Raw genomic sequence first — 20,845 nt, forward strand, 5'->3', positions numbered from 1 at the left:
CCACGGCTGGCCCGGCCCCCCGATCGGCCACCATCTCCCAGATCAGGGGCGGGGCTGGCTGGCCAACCACCCACTGCCCCTCCCCCGGCTGGCCCCACTCCCAATTGGCCCCCATTAGGGTGGGCTGGCCGGACCCCACCCATGCACAAATTCATGCACCTGGCCTCTAGTCCTATCTAATAAAGAGGGAATATGCTAATTGACCATCACACCCTCACAAATATGGTGGCGCCCACAGCCAATAAGGAGGGAATATGCTAATAGACTGTCACGCCCTCAAAGATGGCGGTGCCCACAGCCACAAGATGGCAGTGCCCAGTCCCCTCAGCCCCGCTGGGGCAGCAGGCATGTGGCACGGCCAGGCCTGCTCCCAGGTGGGTCCGGCCGCTCTGTGCACCTGCCTCTGGAGTCCCCCAGTCCCCTCAGCCCCCCAGCCACCCAGGGCCATCCCAAGGCGCAGGCAAGCCTCGAATGTAGGCTGCCCAGCCACCCAGGGCCGCCCAAGGCTCAGGTAACCAGGGCCAGCCGAGGCTTGTGCTGCTGGCAGTGGCAGCAGCAGAGGTGTGATGGGGCATCACCTTCCCCTGATTGCCGGGTTGCCTCCCACCTCTAAGGGCTCCCGGATTGTGAGAGGGGGCAGGCTGGGCTGAGGAAACCCCCTCCAGTGCATGAATTTTCATGCACCAGGCCTCTAGTCTATATATATAAAAGGCTAAGTGACTGACCATACATCCGTCTGACCATCCAACTGACCGACCGGCCGGCCACTAAATATGATGCACACTGGCAATTTAAAAATAAACATTGACTCTCGCGTGTGCGATATATATATAAAGCTCTCACTGGCACAAATTGCACGCTTGTGTTTCGATCTGTCATTATCGATCGTGAATTTGGTTGACACTTCTATTATAGAGAAATAGTGAAAAGCGATATTAAAATATTTCTTCTAATTAATTTCATTTCAATGTGTGTGATTCTGTGCACTGGGCTACTAGTTGGAACTATTAGTAAGAACCAGATTGTAACGACCCTGATCTTAGACTTTTAGGATTTAGTATAGCTTTGGAATTGAAGGGGATGCAGTATGGACCTTTAGGACAAACTGGTATCTATGCATGGCATGAATTAGAAATGATTCAAAGTTAGGGAGAGCTCTTAGGAGAGTATGACAGGACTCTAGACATGCAGTCAATTTGTTCATCCTTTTATTAAGTATTACTGAACACATACTCTATTTGGCACTGACACTACAAAGGAAAGAAAAGTATAGTTTCTGCCTTTGAAGAAATCATAGTATAGTTAGGAAAAGATACATGTATACCAGTGATTCCAGTAAAAAGTGATAATTATTATAATTGGAGAGTATACAAAGCCATTTGGAGTCACAGATTGAGATGCACTACTTACAACCAAGAGATCAGGGAAAGCTTCTCTTAGGAGACACTTAAATTGGAAATTGAAATATGTGTAAGAATCCACTAGAAAGTAAGCAGAGGGCATTCCAAGATAAAAGAAAATGTGGAATGAAGAATAAATGACAGAAAGAAGTATGATGTCTTTCTACAAGGGTAGGAGTCACTGTAATATGATCCAGGTGAATGGCTAGCATTGTCCCCAGACCTGCAGTACCAGTATCACCTGAGGAATTGTTAGGTGCAAATTCTCAGACTCCTTCTCAAACCTACTGAATTAGAAAACTCTGGGAGTGGGGCCCAGAGATCTGCATTTTAACTAGTCTTCTAGTTGTTTCTGATGTATAATATTTAAGCACCATCACTCTAGCCATTTAAGATCTAATTATCAGAACAGTATTTGCATTTAAATACATTTAGAACATATAAGAAAGTATGCAATTAAGTTCCATTACCTAAAATAAAAATTTAGAAAATAGGATGAGATAGTCTAGTCCAGGGGAGCTTCATAGAAAAGATGGGCTTTAAATTAACTCAAAGGATTTTTTCATGCACAGATGATTATCCTGACAAAATAACCTTTATACAGAAGTAGAATGACAATTGGAAAAGGTTATGAATATAAACATCTTGAGGTACTGTTCCTGGTTCTAATCCTGCTAATTCTTCCCTTGCCATCATCCTGAAGTTTTAAGTGGGAGTGCCCGTTTGTACTGAGCACCAGCATTGAAGATTTGGATAGTGGTTTCATAGAGAAGCTTCACTAAAGCCAAGATTGAGTACTTGTTAGGGAAGTAATTAGAATTGCCTGTTTTCCTGAATTGTGGAGAATACTGTTATTCACTCATCTCTTAATACTGGAACACTTTTCAGAGTTCTCTGAGGATCCTAGAATAAAGATGTTTAATTGTAACATCACTTTTACTAACAAGGGTTCCACTAAATAATCATGTTATATAATATAGTTTTAAGAATACAGTTATTGTTCAGGGTACACTAATATAAGTCAATTGATTGAAACAAGATTTATCATTTCTTGAAAGTATGTCAGTATTTATATTGATAAATTTTCTAAGTAAACCAAAGCCAGAAATGTTTTGTTTATATTTTATCATAGTCTTTTTAAAAAATATCTTTAGTTATTCCTAATATCAAAATTCAGAAAAAAATATTTTTATTGTTTCTTTGTTTGGTTTCATTATTTCTTTTTGAAACATTTTTAATATTAACATCAACATTCTGAAAAATAGTAAATAGCCCAGCCTGGCCAGTGTGGCTCAGTGGTTGAGCACTGACCCAGGAACCAAGAGGTCGCCGGTTCTGTTCCCAGTCAGGGCACATGTCCAGGTTGTGGGCTGGATTCCCAGTGAGGGGTATGCAGGAGGCAGCTGATCAGTGATTCTCTCTCATCATTGATGTTTCTATCTCTCTCTCTCCCTCTTCTTTCCTCTCTGAAATCAATAAAAATATATTTAAAAAAGAAAGAAAAATTGTAAATAATTGTTAATACTCATTGAGCAATTTGCAGTGTTCTAAATATTATTCTAAGTGCTTTATGTGTATTAACTCATTTAGTCCCAACAATAACCCAAGAGTTAAGTTCTATTTTTATCTCCATTTCACAAATGAGGTAGTAAGGTACAGAGAAGTTAAATAACTTGTCTAAGTCAGAGCTGAAAAGTGATGAAGTCAGGAGTCTAATGTAGAATCAAACTACCTACTTTAGGTAGTTTGGCTCTAGAACTTTACTCAACTACTGTACTAGACTGTGTAAGGGCATTCATGGCACAATTTAATTTCACTTCTAGGCATTAGCTTTAATCTATTAATTGCCTTAAAAAAACCTAAATAATGTTTTTAAATAATTTCATCAAATGAAGCTCTTGAGGAAAAAACGTCGATCCTTTTGAGGTTCATGTATTATTATGACTTGTGCAGATACTAGAAGTGGGCCACAATTATAATCTCTAATGTAGAACCTGGTACTGTTTTTAGGAGGTCCCAGATCCAGAGAAACAGACTCGAAAACAAAGATTTGCATGCAGGAAATTTATTGGAGAGTATCTTTGGAGTTGACATTATGGGGGAGTGAAGAAAGTAGGACTGGGTAGAAAGAGAAATTGAATCCCAAGGTAGTTGCTACAAAGACTCAGCAGATCCCACAGGGAGCCAGGAACTGGGATATAGCTTCAGAGTTGTCTTGCCATGAAACAAGGTGGTCAGGCCTTCATTACTCCACTCAGCAGTGATTAGGTAGAGATATGGGACTATAGGTTAGAGGGCTCTCTTCTGATGGTGGTGACTCCTGGAGAGGGACTTGGCTGAGTAGCACCGGCCACAACACTAGCAACATAGCCACCAACCCAGCATCCAAAACACTCGTGGCCTTACAATCACCCAGAGGTCTAGCTATCATTGGGCCTCATCCTCAGAGCTCCTGATTCAGTAGGTTTGGGGTGGGGCTCAAGAATTTGCATTTCTAACAAGGCTCCAGGTGATGCTATGCCACTGATCCAGGGACCCATTTTTAGAATCTCTGTACTATATCTATATTCTTTAAAAAATATATCTACTAATTATACTAATCTGCAGTAGTACATGTTCTATAGTAGTGTCTGTATATCACACATTTGGCACTTATGGTAGTGTGTCCTTAGCATTTTTTGTCTATACTAGAGGCCTGGTGCACAAAATTCATTCACTGGGGGTGGGGGTCCCTCAGCCCAGCTTGTGCCCTCTCGCAGTCCGGGACCCCTTACTCCTTACTGCCCGCCTGCTAGCTACTCCTTAGCACTGCTGTGGATGAGGGAGAGGCTCCCACCAATACCACTGCACTTGCCAACCGTGAGACCAGCTTCTGGCTGAGCAGCACTTCCCCTGTGGGAGTGCACTGACCACCAGGGGGCAGCTCCTGCATTGAGCGTCTGTCCCCTGGTGGTCAGTGCACATCATAGCGACCAGTCATTCTAGTCATTCCGCTGTAACAGTCACTTAGGCTTTTATTATATAGACTAGAGGCCTGGTGCAAGAAATTCGTGCATGGGGGGGGGGGTGTCCCTCAGCCCAGCCTGCACCCTCTCCAATCTGGGACCCCATAGGGATCGGGCCTAAACCGGCAGTTGGACATCCCTCTCACAATCTGGGACTGCTGGTTCCTAACCACTTGCCTGCCTGCCTGCCTGATTGTCCCTAATCTCTTCTGCCTGCCAGCCTTATCACCCCAACTGCCCTCTCCTGCCAGCCTGATCGCCCATAACTGCCCTCCCCTGCTGGCCATCTTGTGACGGCCATCTTGTGGTGGCCATCTTGTGACGATGTGAGGATGGCCATCTTGTGATGATGTCGTGCGAGGGCATGACACCGCCTAGGCTTTTATTATATAGGATCTTATCTTTCCAATGAGATCATGAGGTCACTAAAAAAAAAAATTTGCTCAGTAAATATCCATTAAATTGAACTGATTTAATATTTATACTTCGTGTTTACATGGTTTTGTAATCTATTATGTGAATTCACTAAAATTTCTGGATGATGTATTCTTTAAATTTCCTGGTTAAAAAGAAGAGTTACGGAATTGAAACTGATTGAGAAGGTGAAACAATCTTTACTGACTTCACTGTTTTCAAAAGTATAGGTCAGTGTGACTGAAATTTACATTTTCTATTAAAAGGTTTTATTTACTGACTTATATTCTCAGATATATCTTCTTTCTCTAAACTATTATCTATGTAATAAAAGCCTAAGTGACCATTACAGCAGAATGACCAGAACGACTGGTTGCTATGATGCACATTGACCACCAGGGGGCAGACACTCAATGCAGAAGCTGCCCCCTGGTGGTCAGTGCACTCCCACAGGGGGAGCGCCACTTAGCCAGAAGCCAGGCTCACGGCTGGCAAGCCTCTCCTGCCTCTGCAGCAGTGCTAAGGAGCAGCGAGCAGGCGGGCAGTTAGGAGTGAGGGGTCCTGGACTGCAAGAGGGCACAGGCTGGGCTGAGGGACCGCCCCTCACCTCGTCCAGTGCACAAATTTCATGCACTGGGCCTCTATGTCTTAACATAAAATACAAAGTACATTTTATGACCCATTTCTTGCTCTCCATTTTTTGAGGTCCATCATAACTGGCCAATTTTGCTTTTCTTCTTTAAGGATTCTTTTAAAAATCAGACACTCAATAAAGTATATGACAATAGTGTCTGAGTATTAATGTATTATTAGATATTTTTACCCTCATGTGATATGTGTATCCTATATAATAAAACCCTAATATGCAAATCGACCAAATGGTGGAACGACTGGTCTCTATTACTCACACTGACCACCAGGGGGCAGATGCTCAATGCAGGAGCTGTCCCCTGGTGGTCAGTGCGCTCCCACAGGAGGAGTCCCACTCCACCAGAAGCTGGGCTCACGGCTGCCGAGCGCAGCAGCAGTGGCGGGAGCCTCTCCCACCTCTGTAGCAGCGTTAAGGACCCCTCGGGGGATGTCCAACTGCCAGCTTAGGCCCACTCCCCGCAAGAGGGTGCAGGCCAGGCTGAGGGACTCCCTCCCCCCCATTGCACGAATGTCATGCACTGGGCCTCTAGTATATACATAATTGCATATAAATACACACATTTTACTGTATGCATGTAAATTTTGTAAAGATACTTTACATATTAAAAAGTTTGTCAGAATTCAGAAACCATAAATTTTTAAAAAGATACCTAAAAGCTCATAAATGTTTTTATGGCCTTTATTTTGTTATATTTATAAATTTAATAAATACTCATTGTAGAAAATTGGAAATAAGATAAAGTATAATTAAAAAATTAAATCATCCATAAGTATAAAAGGTAACATTTTGGTGGTTTTTCTCTGTTTCTTTTTCTGTGTGTGGCATATCAGTTAGAACCTGCTACACAGATAGGTTCAGGTTCTACTTTTCTATTGCATTGAGTATTCTTTGAAGGCATGATTTTTAAAAATGCATACAAGTCTTACTTAGGAACGTGGTGTAATTTTGAACCACATGTTTTTTTAAATTTTCAAAGAACATTAAATTTTGGGAAATTATGTAAATGAATTTAATGATGCCTAGAGTTTGACTAAAAATGTGGTTCCAACCTCAAATTCCTGGAGTTGACCTCATTTCTGTTCATTGTGTTCTGAAAGGTACAGCCTATGCCTCATTTTATACTTATTAAATAACACTGTGGACAGGATGTTAAAATCTGACATTCTTGCATTAAAAAATAGCATAGTGGTTGCTAATATAGCCTCATGTAAATGATCCCATTAAGTTTGAGATAATTTTTTAAGGTTTTTGAATTATTTTTATATGATCAGCTAATGAATTCAGCATAGCTTTCCAACCCCTACCTTTTTATCTTGTTTAGCATTTTACACTTTTTTACTCTGTGATGTACAAGCCCTCCCTGGTTAATTATGTATATATTTAGCTACTGCATGAGTTGGGCTTATTATTGTCATCTAATTAGATGTAACTTGAACTGCTTGCTTCTACAAAAATCATTAAAAATTCTTTCCTAATGACCTAGAGATGACAAAATGTCTGTAAAGTGTGAAGAAGCAGACAAGCACAGGAGCATCACTCTTAAAGAGTGTTAATCCAGATGCTGCAGTCATCTAATTAAACAATATTTTGCTGTCATTAACATTTTCACCAAGGAATTGCAGTTATAATTTCTTTGTCAGCTGTCTCTAGATCACTTTGCCTTCAAAACTAAAGTGCCATATAAAAACATTAAATTGGATGGTTTAATTAAAAAGTTTTTTTTTAAGTGAAGAAACATATCCAGTATTTCTCAGATCTCATTTACTGTGCTTCACAATTATTGTTGGAGTAGATTAGTGTCATAGATTTGCAATATTTAATATTCATCATCACTATAAATCCTTATGAGCATAGTTAGTTAAAAAAATCTACACACTTACTACTGCTGGAAAAGGAAAGAATTCTATTAATTACAGCACAAAGTTATTTACTAGATTTCAAGTATTCTAAAAAATTAAAAACAGAACAACTGATAAAGAAGTTACTAGAAATGCCAGAACCTGACAGGTATTTCTTTGGAAATACTTCATTTTTTGTTAACTTTGTGAACTGTATTTGTTTTTTAATTTCACAAAGGTGTTCAGTAAAATAAAGTATTAACACTAATTTATGGCTGAAACTTATAAATGCAAAATCCCAAAGTACCATTTAATCATTCTTTGCATCCATGTTCTTTTTAAATTCATAGTGTATTTTTAATTCAAATAAAAAATATATATTGACTGCTCATGTTGCAAGGCTTTTATGTGGAAATTTTTATTTAATGTAACTCTGTAAGTACAGCTATATATATAAAAGCCTAAGCTACTGGCCGATCGGCCGACCAGCCGACTGGCTGGTAGCTATGACATGCAATGATCACTAAGGGGCAGACGCTCTGAACGGTAGCTATGATGCGTACTGACCACCAGGGGCACACGCTCAACGCAGGAGCTGCCGAGCTGCAGTGACTTGGCAGCTGCAGTTCTTGGTTGATGCACTCGGATCCAGAGAGGAGAGAGCCTGATTCCAGGGTGTGTCACCCGAGAACCGCCTTCTCACAATCTGGGACCAGTGGGAGGATGTCAGAGAGCCAGTTTCAGCCCGATCCCTGCAGGCCAAGCTCAGGGACCCAACCATGCAGGAATCCATGCACTGGGCCTCTAGTTTATTTATAAAGTTTATTGTATTTATTAGAATTTAAAGTGTGCTATAAGCTTTAGTAATTTAAAAATTACTAAATTTTCCTTAGCATTTGTTTTCTGCAAACCTTCTAACTACTATTAAAAGTGAATTGCCGCCCTAGCTGGTTTGGCTCGGCGGATGGAGTGTTGGCTTGTGGACTGAAGGGTCTCAAGTTCAAATCTGGTCAAGGGCACATACCCGGGTTGCGGGCTTGATCCCCAGTAGGGGGCATGCAGGAGGCAGCTAATCAATAATTCTCTCTCATCATTGATGTTTCTATCTCTCTCACCCTCTTCTTTCCTCTCTGAAGTCAATAAAAATACATATTTTTTAAAAAAGTGAATTGCCAACAATATAGGAGAGGTGACTTGGCATAAGCTGTGACTGCCATCGATTGATTTGTGTTATATTTTAAAGATGATGTTTTCTGTTCTTTGTATTTTTCCAAAAATAACATTATAGCTTTTTCTTTATTAGAAAATTATCTCTATTAAAAGACTAGTGTCTTCAAATATGGTCTCTATTTTTATGCTATTTGTATTTATATGATACATTTAAGTACTGAGTTAATGTAATTTGGCTTTTATTTATTTTATATTGACAGTTTTTTCCTTAGTATATGTTATAAAACTTCATCAGAAAATTTAAAAATAATGATGTTATCTAATTTTCAGATATTTATTTACATAAGTAATATAGATATGTTATATAAATAATATTACCATTATTCTATAAAAATATACTTATATACTGGGAAACCTATTTTTCATTGAATTCTACAGATTTTTAAGTAGAATGGTAGCTCAGAATATGATGGAGCACTAAAAATGCCATGGGCCCAGTTAGAATCCAGAAACAACTCTGCCTAGCCAATATAGATTCTCTGTATATATACATGTGTAGAAAAAAGTAGTGAGAGTAATAAGGTGTCCTAGGTTACCATATATATGAACTATCAGTAAAAATTTAAAATTATAGAATTTTACATTTTGTATTTTACAGTGATAGTTTTAGCAGACCATTTTCATGTACACAATACTTTAATAAAGGTTCCAAATTCTTATGTATTTTCATTAGCATTATTCTTCACAATAGACAGAAACATAGAGCAGGTATCCACTGGCTGAGCTATCTAGCTGCAGATATTTTCTTCCAGTTTAACGCGCACATTCACAATGCCATTCTCTGTCACCTACATCTATGCCTTCATAGTCCTCATCCTCCAAAGACTCTGTCCTGTAATTTTCCTTCTTTACTTGGCTTATGCTTATTCATCTGTTAAAATTTGGCTCATTTTTATCACATATGTATTTATTCCTTTAATAAATATGTATTGGATAAACTTATATGGAAATACACAGACTTATTTAAACACGAGAGAGAAAGAGAGAGAGAGAGAGAGAGAACCCCAGACCCTACATTCTTGAGTTTACAGACTAGTGGAGAGGCAGACAAATTAGCAGTGATGCTCATTAACTCTAACACCCGTCTGCGTGAGTGCTGTGGTGGGAGAACAAAGGGGAAACCCTAACCTACTCTCACCTCATTCTAGAAGATGCAAAGTGGAAGTAACACTCTGCTTTCTATCAATTACCTACATATATAACACACACCTATATCAATTTACATATTTAAAACAATATGTAGTTTTATTGTAAAATTCAGATTCATATAATAAACATTTATTAGTATGCAGGCTTCAAAAATAGGCTAAGAAATATTCCGTGTGTAATAATAGTTTTCAACAAACCTTCTACTATTATTGTTGAAAATAAAATGTCACCTAATAAATGTTTACTAAATAAATGATATAATCTGATTTGATGTTTATAATAGCACATTTAGTTCTTCCTCAGATTGTGGTTTGTTTTTCCTATTTTACAGTCACATTTATAATTGCTATAAGAGTGGGTATCATTTACTCTCAATACTTGGTAATGAACAAGATAGTATCTGCATATCTATGTTACTGTTGCACTATATGTGGTGTCTGCAACAATGCATACTAGATGAAATTCATATCACTAAATACTAGGGAAGTAGCTATTTAGCATGAATTTGAATGGAAATTTAGAAAGCTGCCCATGATCAGATCATAACATACTTTTACAAAATATAATCTTACCCAATAAAAGTTTTCATTGGACCCTTTGTTTTTTTAAATAGCAGTTCTCTTCATTTCATCTGATTATGTGCCATTTCAGTACCAGTTTATGAGGGTGAGCCAGTAAGTGCTATGCTCTCCCAGTGGTCGGCAAACTCATTAGTCAACAGAGCCAAATATCAACAGTACAACGATTGAAATTTCTTTTGAGAGCCAAATTTTTTAAACTTAAACTTCTTCTAAAGCCACTTCTTCAAAATAGACTCGCCCAGGCCGTGGTATTTTGTGGAAGAGCCACACTCAAGGGGCCAAAGAGCCGCATGTGGCTCGCGAGCCACAGTTTGCCGACCACGGCCCTAAACTATCTACATTCCCACTATACTTCAGTATGTTACCTGAAATACTTACCTATTTAAAAAAATCACAACAATAAAACAGCAAATTCAATCTAAGATTCAGCAGCACTTCACTAAAATGAAACAATTTAATACCAAAAAAAAAAAAAAAATGTCATGAATGTAAAGTGAAAAAAAGGATACGACATCTGCCTCTGTACTTTTCCAGACTGGCTTTAAAGTGCTTTTGCAAAATCACTACTCTGATTCATTTTTTATTAAATATATTGGGGTGACATTGGTTAATAAGATTATATAGAATTCAGGTGTACATTTCTATGATACATGATCTGTATATCTACATTGATTCTTGATATAAGCTCAATATAGTATTCTCTATACTGGCAATGTAATTTCTGGATATATATTCATCATAGTAGAATACCAACACAATCTGCAGGAGGGCAGGATAGCAGGGTGACCTCCTCCATGATCACTATTATCATCCCTAGCCAAGAAGGCTCTGCTTCCAATGTGGCAATATTATCTTCACCACTAGTGGTGGCCTGGTGCACAAAATTTGTGCACGGGGTGGGGGTGGGGTGTCCCTCAGCTTGGCCTCCACCCTCTCCAATCTGGGACCCCTCGGGGCATGTCCATATGGGACCCCATAAGGAACGGGCCTAACCCAGCAGTCGGACATCCCTCTCACAATCCGGGACCACTGGCTCCTAACCGCTCACCTGCCTGCCTGCCTGATCGCCCCTAACCACTCTGCTTGCAGGCCTGATCGCCAACTGCCCCCCCTTCCAGCCTGATCACCCCCAACTTCCCCCCCTGCAAGCCTGATTGTCCCCAACTGCCCCCCCTTCCAGCCTGATCACCCCAACTGCCCCCCCTGAAAGCCTGATTGCCCACACCTGCCCCCCTGCTGGCCTGCTTGCCCCCAACTGCCCCCCCCCTGCCGGCCTGCTCGCCCCCAACTGCCCCCACCTGCCAGCCTGCTTGCCCCCAATCGTCCCCCCCTGCTGGCCTGCTCACCCCCAACTGCCCCCCCTGCCAGCCTGCTCGCCTCAACTGCCCCCCCAAACCCCCCCCCCCCCCGCTGGCCTGATCGCCCCTAACCTGCCTCTGCCTTGGCCCCGCCACCATGGCTTTGTCCGGAAGGATGTCCGGAAGGTCTCCTGGTCTAATTAGCATATTACCCTTTTATTAGTATAGATAGTCAGCAGACGAGAGATGGACCATGGAGTGCACACATGGAAGTTGCAGTGGGCCAAGCCTGGTTGTGGCACATGTCACTTCTGCTCACCTTTTGCTGATTAGTGCTAATTCCCATGGTCATAGCTACTTGTAACGGGGGCTGAGAAATGTTGTATATCCCTGGCAGAAAAGAAATCAATTATGACAAACAACAGTCTCTATACAAGCTTATATTACAAAAAAGTAATTACAGTTATTCATTAATTATTATTAAGTGAATTCACTTGAAACACATTGTTATGAGTGCTTTGGATTAAACAAAAACATAGGTCAATAAGCAAAAGAGTTAGCTTTCTTCTGAAATTCAATAGTTATCTATTATAAGAACAGGAACAATTTCATAATCAATTGATGTATAAAGATTATCATTTCTCTTTTTCTTTTCTAGGACGGACATATAATGATCTGAACCAATACCCTGTATTTCCATGGGTCTTAACAAACTATGAATCAGAAGACTTGGACTTGACTCTTCCAGGAAACTTCAGGGATCTATCAAAGGTAACTTTTAAATATATAGAAATCCATTTTCTTCATAAGTCTATATTCTACAAACATTTCTATCGATTATATCTATTCAGTTAATGTTTGTAAGAATGTAAACCCGGTTGTCTTCTTTTGTAGTCAGTATATAAATCTCATCAATTCTTAGCATAGGTATTAGGCCACAAGAAGATAAATTAGTACTAGTACAGGCAAAATGAAATGGATATTTGAGAAAGAACAGATCCTAGGTTTTAAGGGTCAAGACAAGAAACATAAAATTAGTACAAAATATAATAGAAAATCATTTCTATGATACATTTCTTAGGTGATAAGACATGTTATCTTGACCATAATACACACACATATACAAACACTGTAGGGGAGCTTAATACTGAAAAGAAGTTGGTTACAACAATTTAACAAGGGTTTGGTAGGATTTGGCCCCAAAACTGGGAAGAAAAATAATATATAATGGGGGATATGAATGAAAAGCTAATTTTTTGTTAGTTCAACTCATTTGTCCAGAGGAAACTTAAAGCAGGATACTAAACTCTCTGAAATATATTGAAGAACTAGGAACTAAGCCCAAAAAGCTTCTCTATAGGCTAAGATAATTTCAGAGTTACATTAAGCCTCCACCCATTCACTCTGAATATCTCTCTTTTCTATCATCTTAGTTGTCAGGTTTAGTATTCCACAGTGGGTTAAAAGACATATGTATTTATATTTGGGCTTGGTGGGGGGAGGTTTGAGGAGCTTATGGGTAAGGGAAGCATACGCCCTCTGAGACAGGGAAATATGCATTGCAACCAATTTAAAATTAATCCCATAGATGGTTTTTAACCTAGCACACCTTCTCTTCCCCCTTTTCTTGCCTTTGAAAACTAGACTTACCTAAGTTGAAGTTCTGTGTTCCACTATGTACTCTTACTGGATATGTGAATTAAAAGCACTTTCTCTTTTTTCCCCATTTGTATTATAAGAATAATAATATTATCCTCCCTCATCCTATATAATAAGAGCCTAATATGCTAAGTGTCTAGTCATCTGGTTGTCCGTTCAACCAATCAAAGTGTAATATGCTAATGATATGCTAAGGCCGCTCAACCTCTCATTATGATGTGCACTGACCACCAGGGGACAGAGAGTCAACTAGTCAACCATTCGCTATGATGTGCACTGACCACCAGGGGGCAGACGCTCTGACCGGTAGGTTAGCTTGCTGCTGGGATCCGGCCGATTGGGACTGAGCGAGTTGGGCCAGACATGCCCTGGAGCCCTCCCGTGGTCCCTCCTCAGCTGGCCAACCTCCTGCATCCCTCCCTAGCCCTGATCGTGCACCAGTGGGGTCCCTGGACCTGGCCTGCATCCTCTCGCAATTCGGGGCCCCTCAGGGGATGGCAGAGAGCCTGTTTCGGCCACTGGTGCACGAATTTGTGCACCGGGCCTCTAGTATAGTTATAAAGATCAAATGATGTGTACATTTAAAGAGAGTAACATAGTACTTGGGACATAGAGGCACTTGATGAATATTAGCTATTATTATTACACATGGAATATTTCTTAGCCTATTTTTGAAGCATGCATACTAATTTTTGCTCATTCTTATGTCATTCACTCCTCTGATCTTTCATTTTGTGTGAAATTTCTATCAGATATTAGTTGCTAGATCATTGCTAATTTCAGTTATGATATTATAGGTACTAAAGGGACTTAAGAGATCAGTTAGCCTCCATTTTACTGAGAATCACAAGGTGGTAAAAAATAATGCTAGCAATTGAATTCCAGTTTGACTATAAATATAGTAATGTTTCCAATGTAATTGAACTGAACAAAAATCACATGCAGATAATTAATCAGACTTGGGTAGATAGACACATTGTAATTCATGGACCCTTTCCTCCAGGAGCAAATCTAGTTATACATTATCTGAATAAAATAATTATCTGCAAAGTTAAATAATTAGGTGCCATATTATATAGAGAGAACTATATGAGAGGCACTATATAGCAGCTAGGAGCAAGAAAAATGGAGCTAGACTGCATTCAAATCTGAAGTCTGTCATTCATTGGCTTTGGGTCCTTAGACAAATTAGTTTCTTTATCTGTATAATGGAGACAATAATAATAGGGTTGTTGTGAGGATTTAATGGTTAATAAGTATAAGGAACTTAGAAAAGTGCCTGGCACAGCATTAATTAATACTATAGTATGTATGAAGATAATGTAATAAATATAAGTCATATACTATGAGTTCTTTCAAATAATGGTGATAAATATATGCTGGTATTTCCTTATTGGAATTAGAATGTTTGAATGGAAAGGATTTTTGACGTGACTTGCCAAGGTTGAGGTATAACTTTGGGTATAAAACAAAATAAAACTAACTCATCAATATCAGGATGAAAACTGTCAAACTAATTCTTTAAATAAAATTTTATCTGCATGTGTTTTATTTCACATTAATTGAATGACCATTGTGTAATAGCTATTATAAAACATACATATAATAAAAATTTAAAGGTAGGTTCCCAAGTAGTATGATACATTAAAACCTTATAAGCAGTCTATTACTATGGCTACTTCAGATTATTTTTACAGTAGGTAAGGGGATCCTTTATCATTGAAATCAACCGAGATTTTACGGTGAAAGGAAATTTATAGACCAAGGTGTCTTTCTTTCCTCCATTTATTTATTTATTTGAGGCCTGGTGCATGAAATTTGTGCACGGTGGGGGCGGGGGTGTGTCCCTCAGCCCAGCCTGCACCCTCTCCAATCTGGGACATCTCTCTCACAATCCAGGACTGCTGGCTCCCAACTGCTCACCTGCCTGCCTTCCTGATTGCCCCTAACTGCTTCTGCCTGCCAGCCTGATCACCCCCTAACCACTCCCCTGCCAGCCTGAATTGATGCCTAACTGCTCCCCTGCCAGCATGATTGCCACTAACTGCCCTCCCCTGCTGGCCTGGTCACCCCTAACTGCCCTCCCCTGCCAGACTGGTCACCCCTAACTGCCCTCCCCTGCTGGCCTGGTCTCCCTCAACTGCACTCCCCTGCAGGCCTGGTCCCCTCCAACTGCCCTCCCCTGCTGACCCGGTCACCCCTAACTGCCCTCCCCTACAGGCCTGGGTCCCCCCTAACTGCCCTCCTCTGCAGGCCTGGTCCCCCCCAACTGCCCTCTCCTGCAGGCCTAGCAGCCCCCCAACTGCCCTCCCCTGCAGGCCTGGTCACCCTTAACTTCCCTCCCCTGCAGGCCTGGTCACCCCTAACTGCCCTCCCCTGCAGGCCTGGTCCCCCCAACTGCCCTCTCCTGCAGGCCTGGTCCCCCCCCCAACTGCTTTCCCCTGAAGAACTGGGTCCCCCCCCCCCAACTGCCCTTCCCTGCAGGCCCAGTCGTTCCCAACTTCCCTCCTCTGCTGGCCTGGTCACCCCTAACTGCCCTCCCCTGCAGGCTTGATTGCCCCCAACTGCCCTCCCTTGCAGGCCTGATCCCTCCGAACTGCCCTCCCCTTTTGGCCTGATCGCCCACAACTACCCTCCCTTGCAGTCCTGGTCCCTCCCAACTGCCCTCCCCTGCTGGCCATCTTGTAGCGGTCATCTTGTGTCCACATGGGGGCAGCTATCTTTGACCACATGGGGGCAGCCATCTTGTGTCCACATGGGGGTGGCCATCTTGTGTGTTGGAGTGACAGTCAATTTGCATATTACTCTTTTATTAGATAGGATTCTTTCAGTAATTCAGTCAACAAATATTTGTCACACAATCACTATATGTCAAGTACTGTACTAGGTAGAAGGGAGTACAGGAATTAATAAAATAGACATAGTTGCAGCCCTCCTGGAAAGAGTCCAGTCCAAAGCTGAGATTAAAACTCAGATAGTGACCAGAAGTCTGTAAGGCAGCATGTATGACAATAAGTATAAAGGGGACTGTACCAAAGGAGAGAGTCCATGTTCAACTACTCTTAAGATGTTGGACTCAAATGTTCTTGCAACCTTCTCCTAACCAAAGAAAATATGGCCTTTACTATGGCTAAAATGGATTATAGAAGACTTACGGTAAAATGTTTGCTAATAATTGTAGATTTTTAGTCTATGTAGAAAACATGAAATACACTAAATGAAGAAGTAGCTATTTCTATAGTAACTGGAATATATAAACATTGCTCAATTTTTAAAGCTTATCTGTTCCATCTTTATTCCTTATGGCATAACTTTTTCCTTTGTGACTTGCATGGGCTCTCCTATTTTTATATAGTGTTAGGTAGGTAGAAGAGGTGAACAGACTGAGCCGAAATAAATTTGGCAACGTGAACACTAACTGTATGTTGGTGCAAACATAGACTTCATGTTGTGAACATTTGAACCCATGAGCTCTTAATCGATAGCTTTTTCTTCCAATTCTACTGTTTCATGCTCTAGCAATTTGTTCTTTATATTCTGTCAGACTAACATGATAGGAAAATGTTAGCAAATTAAAGCCTCTTGATATGTTAATAAATTACTCTTGCATTGTTCCCATGCTTCATTGAATTTCTTAATAGGAACTTCTTACAAATGGACTAGAAACCCAAGACTACCCTGTATAAAAATCATCAATAAAGAAGAGTTTAATGTAAGAAAATATATTATATGTCTAATGGGAAAATGACATTTGAAGTATAATATAATTAAAAGGAAAAACAATGCAATATTATTTTAGTGTAGAGATGACCACTAAGAAGCACATGAAATTCCTGTAGTTATAATTAATACTACAAATGAAGATTTTAGTAGAGTTTGTTACTCTTTAAAAGATCAAGGAAGAATTGAAATATTTGAATGATATTACAAACCAGAAACATTCTAAAAGATCTCTAACAACAAAATAAGTTGTTCCTGAACAAAGATTGTGATCCAAGTAATAATTCCTAGCAGACAATAATTATAGAATTTGTTTCAGTAAACAATAAATACATTTTATATCTTTTACTGCATAGAAAAAATTAAGATGCTATGAAATAAACAATCCTAAAGAAAATTGAAATGTTCTTTTCTTTCTTAATACTCCACACTAGAGGACCAGTGCACGAAATTTGTGTATGGGGTGGGGGTGTTGGTGTCCCTCAACCCAGCCTGCACCCTCTCCAATCTGGGACCCCTCGAGGGATGTCCGACTGCCTGTTTAGGCCCGATACATCCCTCTCACAATCCAGGACTACTGGCTTCCAACCGCTTGCCTGCCTGCCTGCCTGATTGACCCTAACTGCTTCTGCCTGCCAGCCTGATCACCCCCTGACACTCCCCTGCTGGCCCGATTGCCCCTAACTGCCCTCCTGTGCCAGCCTGGTCACCCCTAACTGCCCTCCCCTGCTGGCCCACTAACCCATAACTGCCCTCCCTTGCCAGGCTGGTTGCCCCTAACTGCCCTCCCCTGCAGGCCTGGTCACCCCTAACTGTCCTCCCCTGCTGGCCTGGTCCCCTCCAACTGCCCTCCCCTGCTGGCCTGGTCACTCCCAACTGCCCTCCCCTGCAGGCCTGGTCACCCCCAACTGCCCTCCCCTGCCGGCCTAGTCGCCCTTAACTGCTCTCCCCTGCTGGCCGGGTTCCCCCCAACTGCCCTCCCCTGCAGGCCTGAGTCCCCCCAAACTGTTCTCCCTCCAGGCCTGGTTGCCCCCAACTGCCCTCCCCTGCTGGCCTGGTCACCCACAACTGCCCTCCCCTGCAGGCCTAGTCACCCACAACTTCCCTCCCCTGTTGGCCTGCTCCCTCCCAACTGCCCTCCCCTGTTGGCTGGTCCCTCCCAATTGCCCTCCCCTGCTGGCCTGCTCCCCCCCAACTGCCCTCCCCTGCAGGCCTGGTCGCCCCCAACTGCCCTCCTCTGCCAGCCATCCTGTGGCGGCCGTCTTGTGTCCACATGGGGCAGCCATCTTTGACCACATGGGGGCAGCCATCTTGTGTGTTGGAGTGATCGTCAATTTGCATATTACTCTTTTATTAGATAGGATAATACTGGCTTCATGAAATTTTATGTTGTATCTGTTAAGATAAAAGCTTCAGACAGTCCAGCTCAAATTAGCTTGAATAATCCATCAATGTTACTGGTTTTTATTGGTTATTATAACTGAAAATTTTAGAGGAAGATTTAGTTTTCAGCAATTTTTTCTCCATTTATGCAGACAGTGCCACCAAGGACCTGGTTTTTTTCACTGCTCTGCTCTGCCTTCCCCCCTGTACACTTCATACTCACCCTACACTGAGTGGCCAGATTATTATGACCACCTGACTTTTGTAGGCAAATTAGCCATACACTGCATCGTATGGGATATGGAAGCTGAAGGCCTGTTCGAACACCTTTGCTTTCTGCAGTTACCAAGATAAAACGTCTCCAATTCGCACAGGAACACAAGGATTGGACAGTCAAGCATTGGAAAAAAGTCATGTGGTCCAATGAATCACGTTTCAAGTTGCATCATGCAGATGGCAAAGTGAGAATTTCACGGAAACAGCATGAAAGCATGCACCCCACATGCATGAGTATAACCCTTCAAGCTGGTGAGGGCAGTGTTATAGTTTGGGGCATGTTTTCCTGGCATGACTTGGGCCCTTTAATTTATGTGGAACAACGTCTGAATAGCACAACATACCTAAGTATCGTTGCTGATCAAGTTCATCCTATCATGTTGATGGCGTATCCCAATGGAGATGGCTTCTTCCAACAAGACAATGCGCCATGCCACAGTGCTTGTATTGTGCAGGAGTGGTTTCAAGAACATGAGGGAGACTTTACCTTGCTTAGGTGTCCACTACAATCACAAGATCTCAATCCAATTGAGCATTTGTGGGACGAAGTTAAAAGAGCCATCAGGCAGCTGGTTCCACAACCATCAAATCTCACAGAACTGGACAGTGCTATTCATCAGGCATGGTGTCAGATTCCTCGCATCACCTGCAACATCTCGTGGAGTCAATGCCAAAGAAGAATTGCCGCAGTATTGAAGGCAAAAGGTGGCCCAACGAAGTACTGATGGGGTGGTCATAATAATCTGGGCCACTCAGTGTATAAGATGAACATTAAATAGAGTCAGAGATAAATTTACCATTAAGCTAATGAAGCTTAAGTTTCAAAGCCCCTCAAATTCCCTGGGCTTCTTCATATACCCTGCTCCTAATTTTATGTTCTTAGATTTATGTTCATTTTCTGAAAGAGCCCTCTCTTACAAATTGCTTGAGTCTCACCAAACCTGGATCTGCCCTCAGTACAAATGAAGGAGCTATCTCTTAAGTAAGCCTGGATAATTTCTTATAAGAGGCAAATGAGAGGGGTGCATAAGGGTTTTAAACATCTAGGTACACCTGGTAATATTTCTTCCTATACTGATGTATATATTTTAAATGCATAAATTGTATACTTACCCAAAAACATTCTGACCATATTGACAAAATAATGGTTGTCTATTTTATTTTTAAAATTTTTTATGTATTTTTACATTTTATTATTGAATTTATTTAGTGACATTGGTTCACAAAACCATACAGGTTTCAAATGCAATAAGACATAATCTGCACTCTGCATCATTCACCCAAAACCCCTTCTTTCATCCAGATCCCCATCCCCACACCCCTCTGACAGCTGTCAGTCTGTTCATGTATCCATGCCTCTGTTTCTATTTTATTCATCAGTTTATTTTGTTCATTAGATTCCACATATAAGTGAGATCATATAGTATTTGTCTTTCTCTGAGAGGCTTATTTCACTTAGCATAACAATCTCCAGGTCCATCCATGCTGTTGCAAAAGGTAAGATTTCCTTCTTTTTTAAGGCTGCATAGTATTCCATGGTATAAATGTATCACAGCTTTTTTATCCACTCATCTACTGATGGGCACTTGGACTGTTTCCAGATATTAGCTATCCTATCTAATAAAACAGTAATATGCAAATCATCACTCTGCTACACTAACAAGCCACGCCCACCAGCCAATCAGAAAGTGAATATGCAAATTAACCTAACCAAGATGGCTGCAGCCTCCAGAGCGGTGGTTGTTGGAACTGGGATATTGGAGCCAGCGCGGGGTGCTCCAGAGGTGATCAGAGCCAGCTGGGGTCCCCTGCAGGCGATCAGAGCCAGCTGGGGGTCCCTGCCCAGGGCCCGAGCCTCAGCCAGAGGCTTTAGGCCTTGGCTGGGGGTGGAGCCCACGAGCGGAGCCAGTTGGGGTCCCCTGCGGGTGATCGGAGCCAGCTGGGGGTCCCTGCCCAGAGCCCAAGCCTCTGGCAGAGGCTTGCGGCCTTGGCTGCTGGGGCGGAGCCTGGCGATCAGAGCAAGTGGGGTCCCTTGCGGGCGATCGGAGCCAGGTGGGGGTCCCTGCCCGGAGCCCAAGCCTAGAGGCTTGCGGCCTTGGCCGTGGGTGGAGCGGGGCGACTGTACCAGCTGGGGGTCCCTGCCCAGGGCCCGAGCCTCAAACAGAGGCTTGCGGCCTTGGCTGGGGGTGGAGCCAGCTGGGGGTCCCTGCCCAGGGCCCAAACAGAGGCTTGAGGCCTTG

At 41.8% G+C, this 20,845-nt stretch overlaps 1 protein-coding gene across 5 annotated transcripts in view; it reads left to right on the forward strand.

Annotated features, from left to right (window-relative positions):
- The window catches only part of NBEA (neurobeachin), an 873,840-nt gene that overhangs the window by 733,994 nt on the left and 119,001 nt on the right, over nt 1–20,845 (forward strand). For all 5 annotated transcript variants that reach the window (XM_079778900.1, XM_079778901.1, XM_079778902.1 and 2 more), the window contains one exon: nt 12,226–12,338. In XM_079778900.1, the coding sequence (XP_079635026.1) occupies nt 12,226–12,338 (113 nt within the window). The remainder of the gene's footprint in view (nt 1–12,225; nt 12,339–20,845) is intronic.

The sequence above is a fragment of the Cnephaeus nilssonii genome (assembly GCF_951640355.1).
Source record: "Cnephaeus nilssonii genome assembly, chromosome: 8".
In the NCBI taxonomy this organism is placed as follows: domain Eukaryota; kingdom Metazoa; phylum Chordata; class Mammalia; order Chiroptera; family Vespertilionidae; genus Cnephaeus; species Cnephaeus nilssonii.